General features: G+C 30.9%; 1 protein-coding gene across 1 annotated transcript; it reads right to left on the bottom strand.

Annotated features, from left to right (window-relative positions):
* Positions 1-930: 930 nt before the first annotated feature.
* On the bottom strand, positions 931-18,359 carry LOC146993834 (uncharacterized). Its single transcript, XM_085826567.1, has 2 exons — positions 15,257-18,359; positions 931-1,334 (listed from the first exon to the last, which is right to left on the bottom strand). Exon 1 carries the CDS (start codon positions 17,075-17,077, stop codon positions 16,454-16,456), a length of 624 nt encoding a protein of 207 aa, XP_085682693.1. The 5' UTR covers positions 17,078-18,359; the 3' UTR covers positions 931-1,334; positions 15,257-16,453.
* Between the last annotated feature and the right edge of the window lie 1,855 nt (positions 18,360-20,214).

Raw genomic sequence — 20,214 nt, 5'->3', positions numbered from 1 at the left:
ATTCTCGTATCTGATTTATATCCAATTTATTTTTTTATTCTATTTTTTGCCTGTACTATGTACGGACTTTTAGGGTTACTGTGTGGAGTTTTTTACGTTGCCTTCAGATATATTTCCGTTCCTTCTTTTTTTACTTAGGAAAGCTTCACCTCCAGTCTATTATGGCCGGAAGGAGCTATTTATCAGAGGAAGAATACCCTAGTATGGTTAGTGAACCACTTACTAATGCAAATGAGAGTACTGATTCATTTTCTAAAGAGTTAAAAAGGGATACTTTTTCTAAGAGTTACAAAGGGATACTTTTTCTAAGAGTTACAAAGGGATACTTATCTGTGCTTTGAGATTTACCACACTCGTTTTCATTTTAAATTTTGTTACTTCTTACTGTAAATAGTCTTTATTGTGTTCTTTTCATTAATTTTAAACTTTATTGATGGATTTTATCAATTAAAACTTTGGAATAATTTGAATAGCGCTTCCGAAAATTATTTTAGAAGATAAGCAATTTTTTAAGTATATTTTCATGTAAAATAAAGAAAAAATGTTTTAAGGGCTAATTTTAACATATATAAGAGCTCAAGTAATAATCTAAAATGATACCAAAAATTACGATGCTACAAGCGAAACTTCTGTTTTTCTGATTTTTGTTATAAAATTTAGGTGCAAAACCTCCGTCCTGACGGTGACTGCCTTCGATTCTCTTCCGTCCCGCATGAGCGTCTTAAACAAACAAAGGTGCGCCGTCACGAAAAGGTTAAGAATTTTCTTAACCTGTTTAATGTCCATACCATTGCCATTACTCCAATATGCTGGCATGATAAATGCTTCTATATATTTTTTAAGAATTTCATAAAAATTAGAATTTGTAAGAAATAATTTCAACATTTAAGATTGTTCACTGTTGTCGTTTACATGAGAAATCAACTAGAATTTGATAAAATAACATTTATTAACACACTTCAGAAATAAGCATAAGACATACCTAGATATAAAATGGTTAAAAAAATTTTCGCATATAACATCTCCAATCAACAACCGTATTGCATATTACAAAACTCAACTGAGGTCAGTCCTTGGTACCAGTGTTACATGAATTTTACAGCTCTAAGGAAATTTAGATGCGATCCTTCAAACCAAGTGCGAGATCTGAGACTTTTTTTTCTGGGCAAGATCTAAGATTGAAACTTTCTTTTGGTGTATCGTAATTGATAAAACACATCACTTCAGAATTATTTTTACAAAATCTTCAGCTATGAGGAATCCAATTATTCTGTATAATTTCACTGCTTCCTCCTCAATTTTTTTTTTTTTTTAATCCGAGGCAGAATTTCTATCTGTAGAATTAAAGAGAAAGCGTTAGCACATAAAATTAAACAAATTACATTGAAATAAACGCTTAATAAAACAAACAAATAAATACTGAGCTTTTCGTTTTTGTACATTTTGATTCCGTTTAGGTCATACATGCTTTGTTATTTCATAAATCACCATTTCATATTTTTAATTTTATGATTAACATCTTACTGGATTTAAACTTAAGATGCAGGAAAATCCCAAATCAGAAATTGCCAATGTCAAAAATATTCTAGATCTGCTCACAAATGACTTTGTACTATATCTCTAACAGCAGTCAGTAAAAAGCCCTGCTATACAGGATATAAAAAATTGCATTTCTTTTTCAACGATGTTCATTGTCTGAACAACATTTTGTAAGAAATGCTGCTTGGTACAGCCGAAAACAAGTCCAGCAGACATTAAATTAAATCGATGGAACATTGCGCATAATTTTTAAAATTTCTGTGGCATATGCTCAGAATGAGAATGTCAAACAAGGCCCGATAAATAGGTTCTGCATGCTTTCACAGAGGACTGGAAAATAAAATACATCTGTTTTGAAATGATATCAAAAGGAACATTTTCTAGATTTCATTACAAATGATGATATATGACAGTCCAATGCACAAAGACTACGGTTAGTATTGGAAAAATGCACAATCCAAGCTGTACGGCATGTAAATTATATTTATTTAAAGAGAATAAGAAAGTGTAATAAATAAATAATAACACATGAATATTTGGCTTAGTTCATTCATAAAACCAAGATGACTTAGCTGATCACATTGTTTTAGCTGATCACATTGTTGCTATCTTCAGCAAGTTATCACATATTTTGACTGTTTTATTGCAGTGCTCATATAACAGAAAAAAAGTACCTACATTTCTAATAACAGTTTTTAAAAGGAACACTATCATTTTGTGTTATAAAATATACCTTTTATGTCTTATTAGGGCAAGTTATTAAATTATAGAATTTTTAAAGTGTGAAAACTAACAGTCTCTTAATGAACAAAAAGTTACAGAAATGATAATTACTTATGGCTAAGTAAGAAAAGATATACAGTCAAAAGTCGTTAATCGGGACTTCGGCGATTCCGGATTATCGATTTTTCCGGATTATAGATCATCAGTTTAAATCGCGTAAGATGGCATGTAGAAATTCTAAAATTAAAAATATGAAACTGTAACTTATGAAATAAAGAACAATTATGATCTAAACGGTATCAAAATTTACAAAAAAAAAAAAAAAAAAAAAAAAAAAAAAAGCTGAATATTTATTTTACTTTATTAAACATTTCTTTCAATGTAAGTTGTTTAAGTTGCTTCGTTTTATGTGATAATACTTTCTCTTTAATTCTATAAACGGACATAATTTTTTGTTCACTTACAAAGTTCCGCTGTTCAAGTCCCGTTAATTGCTGTCCCGAGAATACCGACTAACTTGTCAATCGAAATTTTTTTTGTTTTCAGTAACCTCTCTGTCACATTCTTCATGTCTTTATCCATTTTGCAGCAATTCCACTTTTTGTTTGATGGACATCGAAACATACTTTCATTTTGTACGATCCTTTGGGAGCTCCAGAATCAAAAATTCTATTTGACATAATCGAAAGTTCAAGTTTACTTTTATAGTATTGCTCTTACAGTCTGCAAAAAATAATAAGCCAGATCCAATTCGAAAATTAAGGAACAACGCAATCGTCAACATTAACTGAAATAGATAATTAGATAATTTTAGCTTACACCGTCCGTTATACATAAAACGCGCATGCGAAAACGTATTCTGCGCTTGCGCACACGCAAATGCGCAATCGTAAGAGGGCTTACGCGCACGCATAAACGCCTATGCGCAGAAAGTTTTTAGCTTTGAGGTCCGGATTATAGATCATTGCGAATTATGGGTGTCTGAATTAACGACTTTTGACTGTATTTATAATTTATTTAAGTCTGTTATTGAAGGGATGGTAATACTTAATTACCCAAGTATATGTTAAAATCTAAAATAAACCTAACACTTATAAATGACATAATTACTTAAAATGATCTTTCAAAATATATTACCTAACTATGTTACTTCTGATTAACATTTCTTACATGATAAAAGATATAACGAATATGCTTGTGCGCGTGCGCAAAATACGTTTACCAGTGTGCGTTTAATGTATAACGGATGGTATAAGCTAAGTTAAAATTATCTAATTATTTATTTCAGTTAATGTTGCAGATTGCGTTGTTCCTTAATCTTCGAATTGGATCCGGCTTATTATTTTTTGCAGACTGTTAGAGCAATTTTATAAAAGTAAGCTTGAACTTTCGATTATGTCAAATAGAATTTCTGATATATATTTATCAATATGTAAAGGCTACAAAGCGAAAGTATGTTTCGAAGTTCATTAAACAAAAAGTGGAATTGCTACAAAAAAATGGATAAAGGCATATCCTTTGTTTATCTAAACTTTAACGTTTGTTTATCTAAACTTTGTTTATCTTTAACGCCGCGGCGTGCAATTAATTGGAAGTTGATCTGTCAGCACTATCCTTATTTTCAGGGCAGATGTTTTTATTTTATTTGGCTTATAATTTCTTACTAAATATAGTATTTCATCACGATGTACTCCGTCTTGGTGCTACTTTGGTAGACGGTTGCATGGATTTTTGGCGATTTAAGTTGGCGCGGTTTTTACAAACGTCAGCCATCTTGAAAAACGCTGTTTTTATGCATAGTAAAGTATTCGAAACTTAAAAAATAAATAAATAAATAAATATCGTTAAAAGTAATGGATTAAGTTTTTGTTGAAAATGTCGTTTTTTAAGATGAGTTATAAGTTATAAGTGTAAATAAGTACATTTACTATGAGTACAAAATACTAAAGTAAGGTTATTATTACTTTCATATAGCAAAGAAGAGAATAAAAACACCGCTATAAAAACATTGGGCCAACGTTTAATTAGATTAAAATATTACTGAAATTGAATATCGAATTAAAAACCATCATACCAACATTTAAAAGAATTAGAATATTATTAAATTCAAATATTTTAAAATACGTTATATAGAATATAATTAACATTAAAACATATGGACAATAATTATCTCAGCAATTTCTGAAAATAGTGTATTAATTTTTTTAACAAAAATTGAAGTATACAATTATAAAATAAAAGAAAAATATGTACTTACATTTTTTTGAGTATTTAACCTGTTGTTTATTGATAAGTACCACAAAAAAAATCAGAATCATAATTTAGATAACATCTTTGAATGAATTCGAAGATATGAATTAAATTTTAAAACGGCGTGGAAATGCACAAATTGTCAGTAACCAATCAGGGAGCTGATTACAGCTCGTTAATGCACAAATATTCTATAACCAATCAGAGAGCTTATTACATCACGGCTAGAATTAAAATTATTTAAAAATTCATACATAATAAAATCATTTTTAAAAAAATGCAAAATTAAATTGTATTTTAATATTTAACAGCCATAAATAATGCTTAAAACGTTAGATTAAATTTATACATATTAAAACGAATTACTTTTAAAGTAAGGTGACGTCATTGATTACATCATCCACAACATAAAATTTCATAAAATATGATAAACAATAAAATTTTTATTTCAAATAAAAATGCAAAATTAAATTGATTTTTAATATTTAAAAGCCATGAATAATATTTTAAACACGAAATTTATGCACTATAAAACGCATTATTTTTTAAATAAAATGACAACAAAGTATCGGTTACCATAAATAACTTATCCAGCCATGGGTTTACCATAAGTTGTATTACTCGCCAAAGGAAAATCGCCAAAATCCGTGCAACCGTCTACCAAAGTAGAACCTCCGTCTTTGATATGATTTAAATCAAATTCCTCGTCATTATAATTCGCTTCCGATAGCGAAGAAAGTGACAGAGGTTATTGAAAACGAAAAAATTTCGATTGACACAGCATGTATAGGACTTGAACAGCGGAACTTTGTAACTGAACAAGAAATTATGTCTGTTTATAGAATTAAAGAGAATGTATTATCACATAAAAAACGAAGCAACTTAAACAACTTACATTGAAAGAAATGTTTAATAAAGTAAACAAATAAATATTAAGCTTTTTTTTTTCGTAAATTTTGATACCCTTTAGATCATAATTGTTCTTTATTTCATAAATTACGGTTTCATATTTTTAATTTTATAATTTCTGCATGCCATCTAACCAGATTTAAACTGATGATCTATAATCCGGAATCGCCGAAGTCCCGACGAGTCCAGATTAACGACTTTTGACCGTATATCACACTTGGCAAATGTTAGTATATGTTACAACTAGACAACAGAGGCAAAGGAAGATAAAATGAGGGATGGGTTAAATAAAAATTATTAAAATGAATAAATTATTAACTTTTGTACATCCATTTAATATTTTTAAGAAACAATACATATCTTAACAGAATTATTTAATAGGTAAATATATACAATACATGTTATAGTTGCAGAGTTATTAATACTGAACTATATAAGCTAAACTAAGAATGGTCATTATTAAATTAGAAAGAATTATTATTTTATTGTTCACTTTCAACTAAATATAATCTTTATTAAATATCATGGTTTACTAAATCCCACAAATTTACAGGAAAAATGTAATAACACAGGTGCTGAGACATGGTACGTATAACTTCAGCATTCCATAGCAATGTAGGCACGCACTTCTACCTACATTGCTATCATATCATATGAGCTCATGCTCAGCTGAAGCGTTTTTTTCCCACGTATACCTAATATTTATCTTTACTGTAATGCAACCACGCTAACCATATGCAGTCCTAGTAACTTGTAATAGCTCGATCCGTACTCATGCCATAAAAAAAAGCACCATAAGTACACTCTGTTAAAAAATGAACCTTTCGCTTTGTAGATCCTTTGGCAGCTCCAGAATCGGAAATTCTTTTTGAGATAATCGGAAGTTCAAGCTTACTTGTATAAAATTGCTGCAAAAAATAATAAGCTGGATCCAATTAAAAGATTAAGGAACAACACAATCTGCAACATTAACTGAAATAGATAATTTTAGCTTAGCTTATACCATCCATTATACATTAAACGCGCATGCAGCCGTAAAGGTCTTATGCGCACACGTAAATGCCTATGCACATGCGTCAACGCGATGCATGTGCAGAAAGTTTGTAGCTTTGAGGTCCGGATTATAGATCATTCCGGATTATGGGCGTCCGAATTAACGACTTCTGACCGTATTCTTAACGGTTCTGTTTTCAGAAAAAGGGCCACAGAAATCTAATAATAGGCAAATGAAATATTGCTGTTTGTATACAAATATTTGTAACTGTTTTGCAAATACAGAATTATTCAAATCGATTTCCATAAATAACATTTATTTTGATGGTAATTTTTAATTACATATTGTTTTGCTTTTTTTCCTAACTTAAATTTACATGTACAGTACAAAGCCCGAAATCTGCACTCGTTGCGACTTTGACGAAATCTAGTAAGATGGCATGTAGAAATTACAAAATTAAAAATATCTCGTTTTCAGTAACTTCTCTGTCACTTTTTTCACTTCCTGTAGCGCTATTTTCTGGATCTAGAACTATACTACAAATTTTGCCATTCATTAATTGATTGATGATTGAGAAGCATTGTCATGACAATGAAAAACTTCTTTTTTATCATCTTCATTTAATACCGCTTCTCCATATTTCTTTACAAAATCCATTAATTGGAAAATTTCACCTTTGTTTACAATATCCGAAAACCTTTACAATTAGTGGCTATCATCATCAAAGTTAGCTATCCTTCACTATACATATTTGGCCGTTAAATTTTATCTTGCTTCTATCGTGTATGGAGACAATTAAGCCTGAATTGTATTAATTATTTATTATATTTATGTCTATTTCTTGCACATGTTTAAGGCAGAGTTCTGAATAAATAAATACCCACCATATACTTAAAGTGATTGCAACCTTATTGAGAGCCGGCGCTAGATATCTTAACGCCTCATGCAGTCTCTATGGGTCCTAAATTCTGCGACTTGATGCTGCCATATGAGCTCTGACACTGGTTCTGGGCTTACATGAATAACAAATCTGTTATTCTTAATTTGGTACTCTTCCATTTTGAGGACCGTTAAAAAATCGCCAAACTATTGTTGATGCCAGTGCTGCCAAAAATAATGGCGGCAACCCTAACGCAAGAAAGGAATTATAATAGTAAATAAGTATCTAAGATTGATGTTTTAATTTAGATGAAAGGTTAATTTCATATAATTTTTATTATTATAATTTATATAAAAAAGGCTAGACATAACTGAATGGAAGCATAAGAGTAAATAACTATTTCAAATCATTATAATAATTTATAAAAAAAAAAGGCTAAACATAACTGAAAGGATTCCTACATCACTATTTCGCTACCGAGTTATCGCTAAAGCGTAATTTCAACTCTGGTTATTACAACATAATTTTCTATAATGAATGATGCCTTTTCTTTGAAAAAATTCTATTGGAGACTTTTCATCATGGGTAATTCCCAAATTGTTACATATATAGGATATCAAAAAAAGGTTTAAAAATTAAACTAGTATTTTATTGGCATCTTTAGAAATATCTAAACTTACGCAATCTGAAATCAGCGCATACATTTTCGCTGCAATTTTTTACGGTCCTCAAAATGAAATAGTACCCTTAATTTAAATAGTCCTAAATGTAATCTTTTGGTCTATGAGTATCATCAACAAAATCTATTTTTAGCATAAATTTTTGGTATCTTCTTCCTTGTCAACATTTTTTAGCTCATTTAACTTAAATCTGTAATCCCCACCAAGCATAATGTCAACATAAAAGGTTACCATATTCCTTTATTATTCAATTACTAACATAAAAAAATGTTTAGGCATTGCTATATGAGTCATTACTCAAGTTGTCATGTTTTGATAAACATACGGTGATGAAAGGAAAATATAACAAATAATGATTCTCCAGGATGGCGTCAGATCAATGATGTATTTATGTGGAATGTTTCGGTTGGAGATGTATGCCAAGCAGATATGCAACAAAGGAGCCAAATTACTGATCATACAAATTTATGTTAAACTGATGGCTTCTTTAATAACAAGGCATTTTATTTAGTGTCGAAATGAAAATAATAATAAGGACTCTCCAGATGTTTTATTATGCGCAGAAGGGGAAATCAAATGCGCATGCGTAAAAGCCTATGCGAAAACGTTGGTGGCTTTAAGGTCCAGATTTTAGATCACTTCGGATAATGGTCGTCCGAATTTCGGACTTTGATCTGTAATAAATTTTATTTTTAACAAGGCAAATTTTATTTACATACACTTACCAGATTTGATGGCATATAAGACGCACCCTTATTTAGAAGGCCACACACAAGGAAAAAAAGTTTGAATAGTTTGCACGACAGAGCGATCCCACAATAACTTAAAATATGGTTTCTTTTAGTTCTCAAGTTTCGTAAAAGCCAAGTAAACAATCATTGAATGCAATTAGCAAACATATTTTTATTAAGGAAAATTAACAAACGGCAAGCTATTTTAAACATTATATGTAAATTTCAAGAATGAATAAATGAATTAATGGCAAGCAATCCAGAGATGTAATGTGACTGTCGAACTTCGACATCAGCTTCGAGCTTTGGCGCTTTTTGGCGACAGATATTTCACGCATGCGCAAAATAATTATGGCAGATGTAGAGAAAGTTATGTGTGTTTAAACCTTTATCCGGGCTAAAAATAGCATTCAGTATTGAAGTTAACCTGTGTCCTTCACATATAAGACGCAAGTAAAATTTTTTGAGACCAAACTGAGAAAAAAAAGTACGTCTTATATGCCGTCAAATACGGTAATATTCTTTCCCTCCTAGCTTTAGTGCATATTCACTAAGTAGCATTTTTAATGAGCTAAATGAGACTTATACATGTTTAAAATCATTATTTTCTGCTGATGTTATGCTTAATATTAGGTTATTTTTTCTTTTCTGGCATAAATATAAATATAACTTCCATATGCTTTATGCCACACTGCTTTTGCCAAATAACATGTTTAAGAAGAAAGATTGGCTGATCTTCGGAATATGGTAACTGGTAGTTTGGCGACATTTTGGAGGTGATAAAGGTTACTACCTAAGACTTTGGTAATAATGTGAGAAATACTCAGTTCCGATTACGCATTATTTTGTGTGAGGGAAATGAGAGATCATGAGATATGTCATGTGACATTAATGGACGAATTACAGTTCTCTAATCCGAAAAGGGGGGGGGAATTCCGAAAACTGTAGTACTATATTATTTTGTATTAAGCTTCATTGTGTTGTGTGAAATAGTGGAAGTGTGCGTGCCACGTAATGAAGATTCTGAAGATTAGGTAAGTTAGTATTTTTAATCATTTGAGGATATTATTTCTAAGCATTGTTCTAAATGTAAGGAATAAATAAATTAATATGATATTATTGGAAAATTGTTATTAGCTATGATTTAGTTTAAAGTAATTAGGATTGTAATCTAATTTTTATTAATTTAATGTATGTGCTTATTTATATTTTAAGTAGTGTTTTATAATTTAATTATATTTTAATTTAATGATCGTGATTTTGTGAGTTATATGTTTGTAGTATTTTGGAATACGTTTGAGTAGAATACGTTGAATATTTTCATGCATTTTCGTGAAATTTTTCTAATTTATGAGAAAAAAGCAGTGTACATGGATATAGTGAAGAGTGTGCGCAATGCCATTTTTGTGCAATTCTGGGATGTTTTTTTAAGTAAAAATAAGTCGATGTGTACATGATTTAGTGATATTTTATTAAATAATAGTTATTTTGTGAATTTTATGTTTGTAGGAATTTGGCATACGTTTCATTTGAAATAAACGTGTATGGAAATAATTTAAATATTTGACACTGAGTATTTGTAACCATTTGTAATGTTTGCAGTATGAATTCGTTGGTGACGTTTATAATATAATAGATAATTTAGAGGTAAAAGTTTTTAGATATTTTATTTATTTTATACGTGGAAATGTTCATCCTTGGAAAGGGTAGATATTTTTTCGCGATCAGGTAATTTTATATATGCGCTTTTTACCAAGTTTAAAGATTCAAAGAATTTTTTTGCATTTTTCGTGCAAATTTTTGTAATTTATGAGAAAATAGCAGTGTAGATGGATAAAGTTAAAAGTGTGTGCAATGCAATTTTTGTGCAATTCTGTGATGTTTTTTTAAGTAAAAATAAGTCGACGTGTAAATAGTTTATGTGTATGTGCTATTCTGAAAAACGCGCAAAGAGTTTGCGATAATCACTTTTTCCCAATTCTGCAGTTAATATTTGTCATTATTAAGCAGTTTTGTTACATAAAATTTCTAGCATAATTGTAATTCGGCTAGTAGATTGTTGGAAAAATTGTTCAGTAAATAAAAAAAAAACAAACATGTCTTTACTTCGTGAAGACAAAATGGTGGCGAAAAAAAAAGAGGGTTGCTGTAGCAGAGTTGGTCGTCAAAAAATCGCCAAGTTACCATAATCCAAAGATCAACCGAAAGATTAGACACATTTATGCTCAATAACATGTACTTCCTGCTGACAGTATGCTTAGAACCCTGCTGATTAGCCAATGGCATTTTTGACAACAAAAAATGCAATATCACAAATGAGATGTCTGAGTTAGTAAAAGCAAGGGAAGTATTTCAGCATTAACGACATAAATGAGACTAATGCCATTTTAATTAATATTTGGTTCCCCTCTTCTGTTACTGGGGGGACAGGATTTAGAAATTTATGTATGAATGCATACATTTCTGTATCTGTTCCCGATACCTGATGAATACCTAATATTTATGGGCTTTCATCCGCAGAGAACCCGTTAGCGCCGTAGCATTCTCACTCGCCAATCTTGCTGTTCATCGAGTATGAGCCGAGCCGTAAACGTGATATTTTGTAAACGTGATTTTTAGTGAATGTAAATTCAAGTTAGCAAATAAAACAATATATTAAGCATATGGTAGTAAAAATTCACAGATAATATGCATGTAGATGTAAAACTAAAGGGTTAAATGTGATATACGAAAATAAATTTGTATTAAATTCAAGTTAGCACAGAAAAGAATATATTATTAAGCATAAGACAATATATAAGCATTTATAACGGGAATAAAAATTCATTTAAAAAATATAAATTAGTATTAATATACTGAAATTAACTGGTTAAACGTGATATACGAAAAAAATTTGTCTTAAATTCCAGTTAACACAGAAAACAATATATTCCTTACACCAGCAGTTGTTTGCTAATTTTTATGACCATGGCGATGCATCAAACTATTCTGTCATCTTAGATAATCAATATTTTTTTATTTCAATTTAATCATCTATTTATGCCACACCTGCCATCCTCTGAAAGGTTATTGTTAGAAAAGCATTAACAATATATTATCTTGTTAAAATTTTATGCCATAAAAATTGCTTTATTCTCATAATTTTAGATGATAATAACCAATAATAAAAATAAAAGCATTACTTAATTATTTAAAATGCACATGCACATTTTTGCGGTCTACGAAAACAAATTATTTTAGACTCATGGTTCTTAGAGCTGTTAATAATTAAGAACACAACGTGAACAGCCGTGTTACAAATTAGCATTCACCCCTCCTTTCATCCTGAACCGAGAACTGGCATCTATCTACGAAAATATTTCTATCTATTCGTTGTTAAAAAATTCAGAAAAAATAATAATAAATAAGAGGAGAAGAATAATAAAAATCTGCAAATGCGAACAACGACAGTCTTAATTCAACAAAATAAACGCAAGAGGAATGGTTGCAAACTTCGAATAAGCAAATGGGATAAATCCGATGGGTTACCAAGTTAGAACTATTATCGCCAAAGTTGGCAATGTTTACATTTACCGGGTTCTCTGCGGAAGTGCTTCCATATTTATATCTAAACGGTTGAATCTTACTTTATGCATACAAAGTTGCACAGAATACTGAATTATATGCATGCTGCGTATGTATTTTTTACATTCAATTCATGAGGATATCATGAAAAATATCTTATGTCTATGCAACAATAAACTTACATGCATACATTTTAAAAGTTACTGACTAGATATTATGCTTGAAGTGCTAAATATTAAAAAAAAAAAAAAAAAAAGGGAAGCACTTCCGCAGAGAACCCGGTAAATGTAAACATCGCCAACTTTGGCGATAATAGTTCAAACCTGGTAACCCAGCGGATTTATCCTATTCGCTTGTTCGAAGTTTGCAACCATTCCTCTCGCGTTCATTTTGTTGAATTATCACTGTCGTTGTTCGCATTTGCAGATTTATATTATTCTTCTCTTATTGTTATTTTTTCTGAATTTTTTAACAATGGATAGATAGAAATATTTTCGTAGATAGATGCCGGTTCTCGGTTCGGGATGAAAGGAAGAAAATACGGCGGGAGGGGTGAAGCTAATTTGTAACATGGCTGTTCACGTTGTGTTCTTAATTATTAACAGCTCTAAGAACCAGCAATTTAAATTACTAAGTAATGCTTTTATTTTTATTATTGGTTATTGTCATCTAAAATTATAAGAATAAATCAATTTTCTGGCATAAAATTTTAACAAGATAATATATTGTTAATGCTTTTCTAACAATAACCTTTCAGAGGATGGCAAGTGTGACATAAATAGATGGTTGAGTTGAAATAAAAAAGATTATTCATTATCCAACATGACAGAATAGTTTGATGCATCACCATGGTCATCAAAATTAGCAAACCACAGCTGGTGTAAGGAATATATTGTTTTCTGTGTTAACTGGAATTTAAGACGATTTTTTTTTGTTTTTTTTTTGTTTATCACGTTTAACAGGTTAATTTCAGTATATTAATACTAATTTATATTTTTCAAATGAATTTTTATTTCCGTTATAAATGCTTATACAGTCAAAAGTAGTTAATTCGGACACCCATAATCCGGACCTCAAAGCTAAAAACTTTCTGCGCATGCGCCGCGTTGGCACATGTGGACAGGCGTTTTACGCGTGCGCGTAAGACCTTGACTACTGCGCATATGTGTGTGCGCAAGTGCAGAATACGTTTTCGCCTGCGCGTTTAATGTATAACGGATGGCGTAAGCTAAAATTATCTAATTATCTATTTCAGTTAATGTTAATAATGATTGCGTTGTTCCTTAATCTTCGAATTGGATCCCGCTTATTATTTTTTGCAGATAGTAAGAGCAATTTTATAAAAGTAAACTTGAACTTTCGATTATGTCAAATAGAATTTTCGATGCTGGAACTTCCAAAGGATCTACAAAACGAAAGTATGTTTCGATGTCCAACAAACAAAAAGTGGAATTGCTGCAAAAAATGGATAAAGACATGAAGAATGTGACAGGTTAGTGAAAACGAAAAAATTTCGATCGACAAGTTAGTCGGTATTCTCGGCACAGCAATTAACGAGACTTGAACAGCGGAACTTTGTAACTGAACAAGAAATTATGTCTTTTTATAGAATTAAAGAGAAAGTATTATCACATAAAATGAAGCAACTTAAACAACTTACATTGAGAGAAATGTTTAATAAAGTAAACAAATAAATATTAAGCTTTTTTTTTTTTTTTTTTTTTGTAAATTTTGATACCCTTTAGATCATAATTGTTCTTTATTTCATAAATTACGGTTTCATATTTTTAATTTTAGAATTTCTGCATGTTATCTTACGAGATTTAAACTGATGATCTATAATCCGGAATCGCCGAAGTCCCAACGAGTCCAGATTAACGACTTTTGACTGTATATTGTCTTATACTTAATATATTCTTTTCTGTGCTAAATTGAATTTAATATAATTTTCGTATATCACGTTTAACAGGTTAGTTTTACATCTACATGCTTATTATCTGTGAATTTTTACTACCATATGCTTAATATATTGTTTTGTCTGCTAACTTGAATTTACATGCACTAAAAATTATGTTTACAAAATATCACATTTGCGGCTCGTCTCATCGCCGATGAACCGCGAGCTTAGCGAGTAAAAATGCAACGCCGCCAACGGGTTCTCTGCGGATGAAAACCCAAAAAAAGAAAGTGACGCATTTAAAAAATTACTCTTGTACTACCATTAAACACATACATTAAATAACGTTAAGGGGAAAAAACATTTAAAACATAAAATTTGATATATTTATATTGAAAAAAATTTTAATTTAATATCGTCATAATTTCAGTACTTTTTACCTATTTTTACCCTTAAGACTGTAAATAAAGTATAAAAAAGCATTTATGATTATAATTTTATAAAAAATATGGTTTATTAAATAAAATAAACAGGTTGAAGAACAGCAAAGTTACTTCAATAAATTCCAAGAAATAAAATTTAAAATAACACAGCAAATTTCTATGAGAGTCCTGCTTTACAAACACATCTTATAGATTCCAGAAAAAGGTTTTCCTTGAATTAAAAACCATAAAAATGGTGGCAAAGTGCAATATATTACTAGTTTCTGTTCAGTTACATAGAACAGTTTCTGGCCCTAGTTTCGAACTGGGTGCCCTTCGATTAGCAACAAATTCTGTTCAATTTTGGCGATGATTAGCTTCCTGATTTTTTTTTAAGTGAAAATAGATCAATGTGTACATGGACAAAGGTAAGGGAGTGCGCAATGCCTAGTTTGTACAATTCTTCAATATTCTTTTAAGTGAAAATTGAGCGATATGTGCAATTCTTCGACTTCTTATTTTGGTTTTGTGTAGCGTCCATCTTAAAATTGTGCCTTCCTGGCACCAATCTTATCATTTAAAAGGAATCGAAAAAAAGGGGGGGGCACCCAATTGTTAACTTCTACCCAGTTTTTGAATACATATGTACTATATTTAAGTTTCTTACCTGCATCGAAATACCACAATATTCATTCATTTTTTTCAAATATCTTCTTAGGTACTTTACACACATGGAATTGCTCTACTTGGTATGTCCAGGATTTGAAAGAATTTTATCTTAAGAGACCTCATTTCCCTTTATCTGTATTATATGTGATAACATTACACTGGCTTATGAATGTTATACACTGAAGACATTTGATATTGCAGCTGGATAGTCATACTGAAAATATTTCCTAATAATAGATTTCATTAGATAAAAAGTATGTAAGAAAATGGAACTGTGTAATTTGGCGGCAGGTCTTCAGTATTTTAACACAATAAAGAAATCACCTAATATATTATTTCATTAGAGCTACAAGAAAGGCATCTCTATCATTAATTCAATAGCTTTGATTGATAAATTCTGAATTCTTTTTAGCACAAACAACATACAAGTTACAGTACACATATAGGAGGAAGCATTTAGCCCTGCCGCAGAATTCCATCTCAGAAGCATGTCAAAGTGGTAACAAGCATATGATCACCAGAGTGCATTTGCATAGGTAATAGATCCAACACTGAATATGAGGGATATGAAAATCTATGAAAATTCAGATCCAGGGTCAAAAACTCAAATTTTGGAAAAGGTGGAAGAAACACAAAATACATCATGACAGATCCTGAACAAGAGCAACAATCCAAGATTTTTCAATCAAAGTAAGTATAAGCAGCTTTAGTTTCTTTAAGGTAGGATAGATAAGGAAATGTAGCTTTAAGTCAGCATTAGTTAAAAATGCAATTTAGATATAAATTGCATAAATGTAGTTTTTTGCTTAAAAAAAATTAGATTATGATATATTTGTATCAAATGACAATTCAAAAACCTGACCACAGCATCAGCAATATATTTTATAGCACCTGGTATAATACCTTTAAATCTAAAATTCTGCCACTGAATGGCTCTCTTAACCGACTACTGTTGTGATTTAAACTGACCTGACCGCAAAAATGAGATTTCTTTGCTGCGAACACAAATCTTCACTGCTCTGATAAATAAAATGTTAATAAAAATTTAACATGTTCTCAAAAGACAGAGGGCTTACGCATATTTTTTCAAATTATTCTGCTGTCCAAATGAATTCTTCTACACATGACAGACTTCCCTCTGCTGTCAATGTGAATATCTTAATAATCCTCTCGTAAAAATGAACTTATACATACTTTATATACAAGCCTTCTCTCCTGTGTGAATATGCATATGAGTGTTTAAACTACTCTTCTGATTAAATGACTTCTTACATACTTCACACACATGAGGTTTCTCTCCGGTGTGAGTAAGCATATGCTTGTTTAAACCATCCTTTTGTTTAAATGACTTCTTACATACCTCAAACACATAAGGTTTCTCTCCTGTGTGAATAAGCATATGCCTGCTTATCTGAGACTTCTGAATAAAGGACTTCTTACATACCTCACACACATGAGGTTTCTCTCCTGTATGAATAAGCATATGGCTGCTTAAAGTAGACTTCTGACTAAAGGACTTTTTACATACTTCACACACATAAGGTTTCTCTCCTGTGTGAATAAGCATATGCCTGCTTATATGAGACTTCAAACTAAAGGACTTCTTGCATACTTCACACATATGAGCTTTCTCTCCTGTGTGACTAAGCATATGCTTGATTAAATCACACTTTCGTATAAATGACTTCTTACATACTTCACACACATGAGTTTTCTCTCCCGTGTGACTAAGCATATGCCTGTTTAAATCAGCCTTTTGTTTAAATGACTTGTTACATACCTCACACACATGAGGTTTCTCTCCTGTGTGAATAAGCATATGGCTGCTTACCTAAGACTTCAGACTAAATGACTTCTTGCATACTTCAGAAACATGAGGTTTCTCTCCTGTGTGAATAAGCATATGGCAGTTTATGACTAAATGAGTTCTTACATAACTCGCACACAGGAGGTTTCTCTCCTGTGTAAATAAGCATATGGCTGTTTAATGCAGACTTCTAACTAAAGGACTTCTTACATACTTTACATGTATAAGGTTTCTCTCTTGTGTGAGTAAGCACATACATGTATAAACTGAACTTTTGACTTAATGATTTCTTAAATAAACTTCACATACATGAGGTATTTTCTTGTGTGAATAAGCAGATGATTGTCTGAATTAGTCTTTTAACTAAATGCCTAGATTCCTCACATCTAAGAGCTTTCTCTCCAATGTGGATTAGCCTATGCATCTTTAAAGTACTTTTTCGACTAAATGACATCATACAAATTTCATAAATACGAGGTTTGTGTTCAGTATGGGTATGCATGTATTGTTTTAAATATTACCTCTTGAACATGATTTGTTACCTTGTTACATACCATGAACCTAGATCCTCCTCCTCCTAAAGCATGCAATTTCTGCATTATATTGATAAACGTAACTGACATTCTTAATATAACTTGCTACATATCTCGTGATGAATTTCATCCTCTGAAGGAATGTAAAACTGGTTGCTAAACAAAAATTTCGTTAAAAGTAGTTTTAAATGGTTTAGTTTAGCATTTCATATCGTGCTTTTCTTCATAAAAGAATGAACACAAATTATTCATGTGACATATCAGCTGCTTGCTATTAGAAACGTTAAGAATGCCTTGATTTCGAATAAAGGTTCACTGAAAATTAATTTCTTATAGTTCACAAAAATAAGACTGCCTGCCCCATCACATAAACATGTTTAAACAGGAATTACTAAAACTGGGTCACAGATGGTATGTTACAACTACCTGAAATTTTTGTATTGTTGCTATCCAATGATTTATAGCTTGAAGAAGTTACATGTCACGTTAGAAATTTAGTAACAACTCTTAAAGCTTACACGGAAAAAAGTAATCGGCTTTCAAGCTTTGAATACTAAGCAGTATGAATCACACTTCAGGATGAAGTAAACGTTAATTAAAGAGTCACATCATAGTTTAACACAGCCACTATCATTAAAAAACTATAACTGCGGTAATTATTCAAATAATACGATCAGTTTCAACGAAAACAAACCTTATTATCACGAAAGAAAACAATTACTATGCACTAACGTCCAAAATCTGGAATATCTATCATTATTGCCATGCAGAAATTACTAAACTATACTAGCAAAATGTAAGTGAGGCTTGCTCATAAGCGAGGAAATTTAAAATACAAGGACCGCAGGTTTCCTATCTATTTAAGGAAAGGAGCATATAGTGTTCTCTATGTTTCCTCTTCATCTTATCTTTATTTTCCGTACGTTTGAATTTTCGTAAGATGGCAACAAGAAAGACTTTTCGAAAGATAAGCATTCCTTTTCAAAAGCCAACGTGATATTTACTACAATCCCATTTACTTATTAATAAAATTGTTTAAAGAAATTTGTTCTTTATAGTGCATAAATTACCTCAGATTTTATGCAACGCCTTTCGGCTAAATGGCAAGACGCATACAACTCGGAAAATTATCGTTAACATGAAGATGGAAAGTATTTCTAGAGAACGAAGCGAGGAAGGAAATTTTATTTTTTCTATGTGTCTGTCTGACTTATGAAGTAATGAGTGAGCTGTATGTGTTGCAAACAAAAATGAAGTTTTGTTTTTCTCTAGTCCTACACTTCGCAATGTGGAATGTGCACTTCGAAATGCCGTGAAATGTGAAAATTAATTAGCATTTATAAACAACTGTTTAGCACTAACTAAAAAATCTAGAATTAAAACTTAGTGTAATAATGAAGCATATATAATGAATTGCGTAAATAAACACCTAATTATGTAAATATTCTTGAGCGAAAAATCGTGCTTCCGTGTAATGTAACAAATTGATCTTTACTGAAGTGTGCCTGGAAATGAACCCAAGAAATAAATAATTGTGTGAAATAAATAGCCAATGAAAATAATTGTGCAATTTCCAGAAGTTATTTGGGGCGGAATTCAGTTACCTATCCTGTTTTGCATCCATGCAGAGCAAACACATGATCCTGATTTATGTAACAAGTTTGTAGTTCTTATTATCAGAAAGAACCTTTGTGTCTAGGTGTATGCAACCTATCTTTTAAAAGAAAAAGTATGTCATAATAGCTTATGGATACCCGTATAGATAAGAAATTTCATATCTGTGAGGAATGTAATCAGTCATTCAAGCAAAAGTTTAAACAAGCATATGCTTATTCACACGAGAAGCAACGAGGTGTGAACTATCTATTCATTTAAATCAATCAAAAATCATTTAAAGTCATTTAAGCAAAAAGCTCATTAAAATATATGCTTATTCACATAGGAAATAAACTTACATGTGTAAAATATATAAGCATATATAAGAAATCATTTAATCAAAAAACTCATTGAAATATGCAAATGCATATTCACACAGGAGAGAAACCTCACATGTGTGAAGTATGCAAGAAAACATTTAGTGCAAAGGCGAATTTAAACATGCATATGCGTATTCACACAGGAGAGAAACCTTATATGTGTGAAGTATGTAAGAAATCATTTAAACAAAAAGTTCATTTAAACATGCATATGCGTATTTACACAGGAGAGAAACCTTATATGTGTGAAGTATGTAAAAAAAAGTTTAGTAAAAAGGATATTTTAAATAAGCACATGCATATTCACACAGGTGAGAAACCTTATATGTGTGAAATATGTAAGAAATCATTTAATCAAAAACCTAATTTAAACATGCATATGCGTATTCACACAGGAAAGAAATCTCACATTTGTGAAGTATGTAAGAAGACTTTTAGTGTAAACGGCAGTTTAAATAGGCATATGCTTATTCACACAGGTGAGAAACCTTACATGTGTGAAGTATGTAAGAAATCATTCAGTCTAAAAGCTGATTTAAAGAGGCATATGCATATTCACACAGGAGAGCAATGTTATATGTGTGAAGTATGTAAGAAATCATTTAATCGAAAAGGTCATTTAAACATGCATATGCGTATT

This window comes from Stegodyphus dumicola, chromosome 11, assembly GCF_044657685.1.
Source record: "Stegodyphus dumicola isolate Sdum_Otavi_A_Nest chromosome 11, ASM4465768v1".
NCBI classification, from domain to species: domain Eukaryota; kingdom Metazoa; phylum Arthropoda; class Arachnida; order Araneae; family Eresidae; genus Stegodyphus; species Stegodyphus dumicola.
The sequence above is the reverse complement of the archived record's forward strand: the minus strand, read 5'-3'. Positions and strand labels throughout refer to the sequence as shown.

Excerpts from the sequence above, each read along its gene's own strand:
- LOC146993834 (XM_085826567.1), bottom strand. The coding sequence starts at position 17,077 with ATGCTTATTCACACAGGAGAGAAACCTCATGTGTGTGAGGTATGTAAC.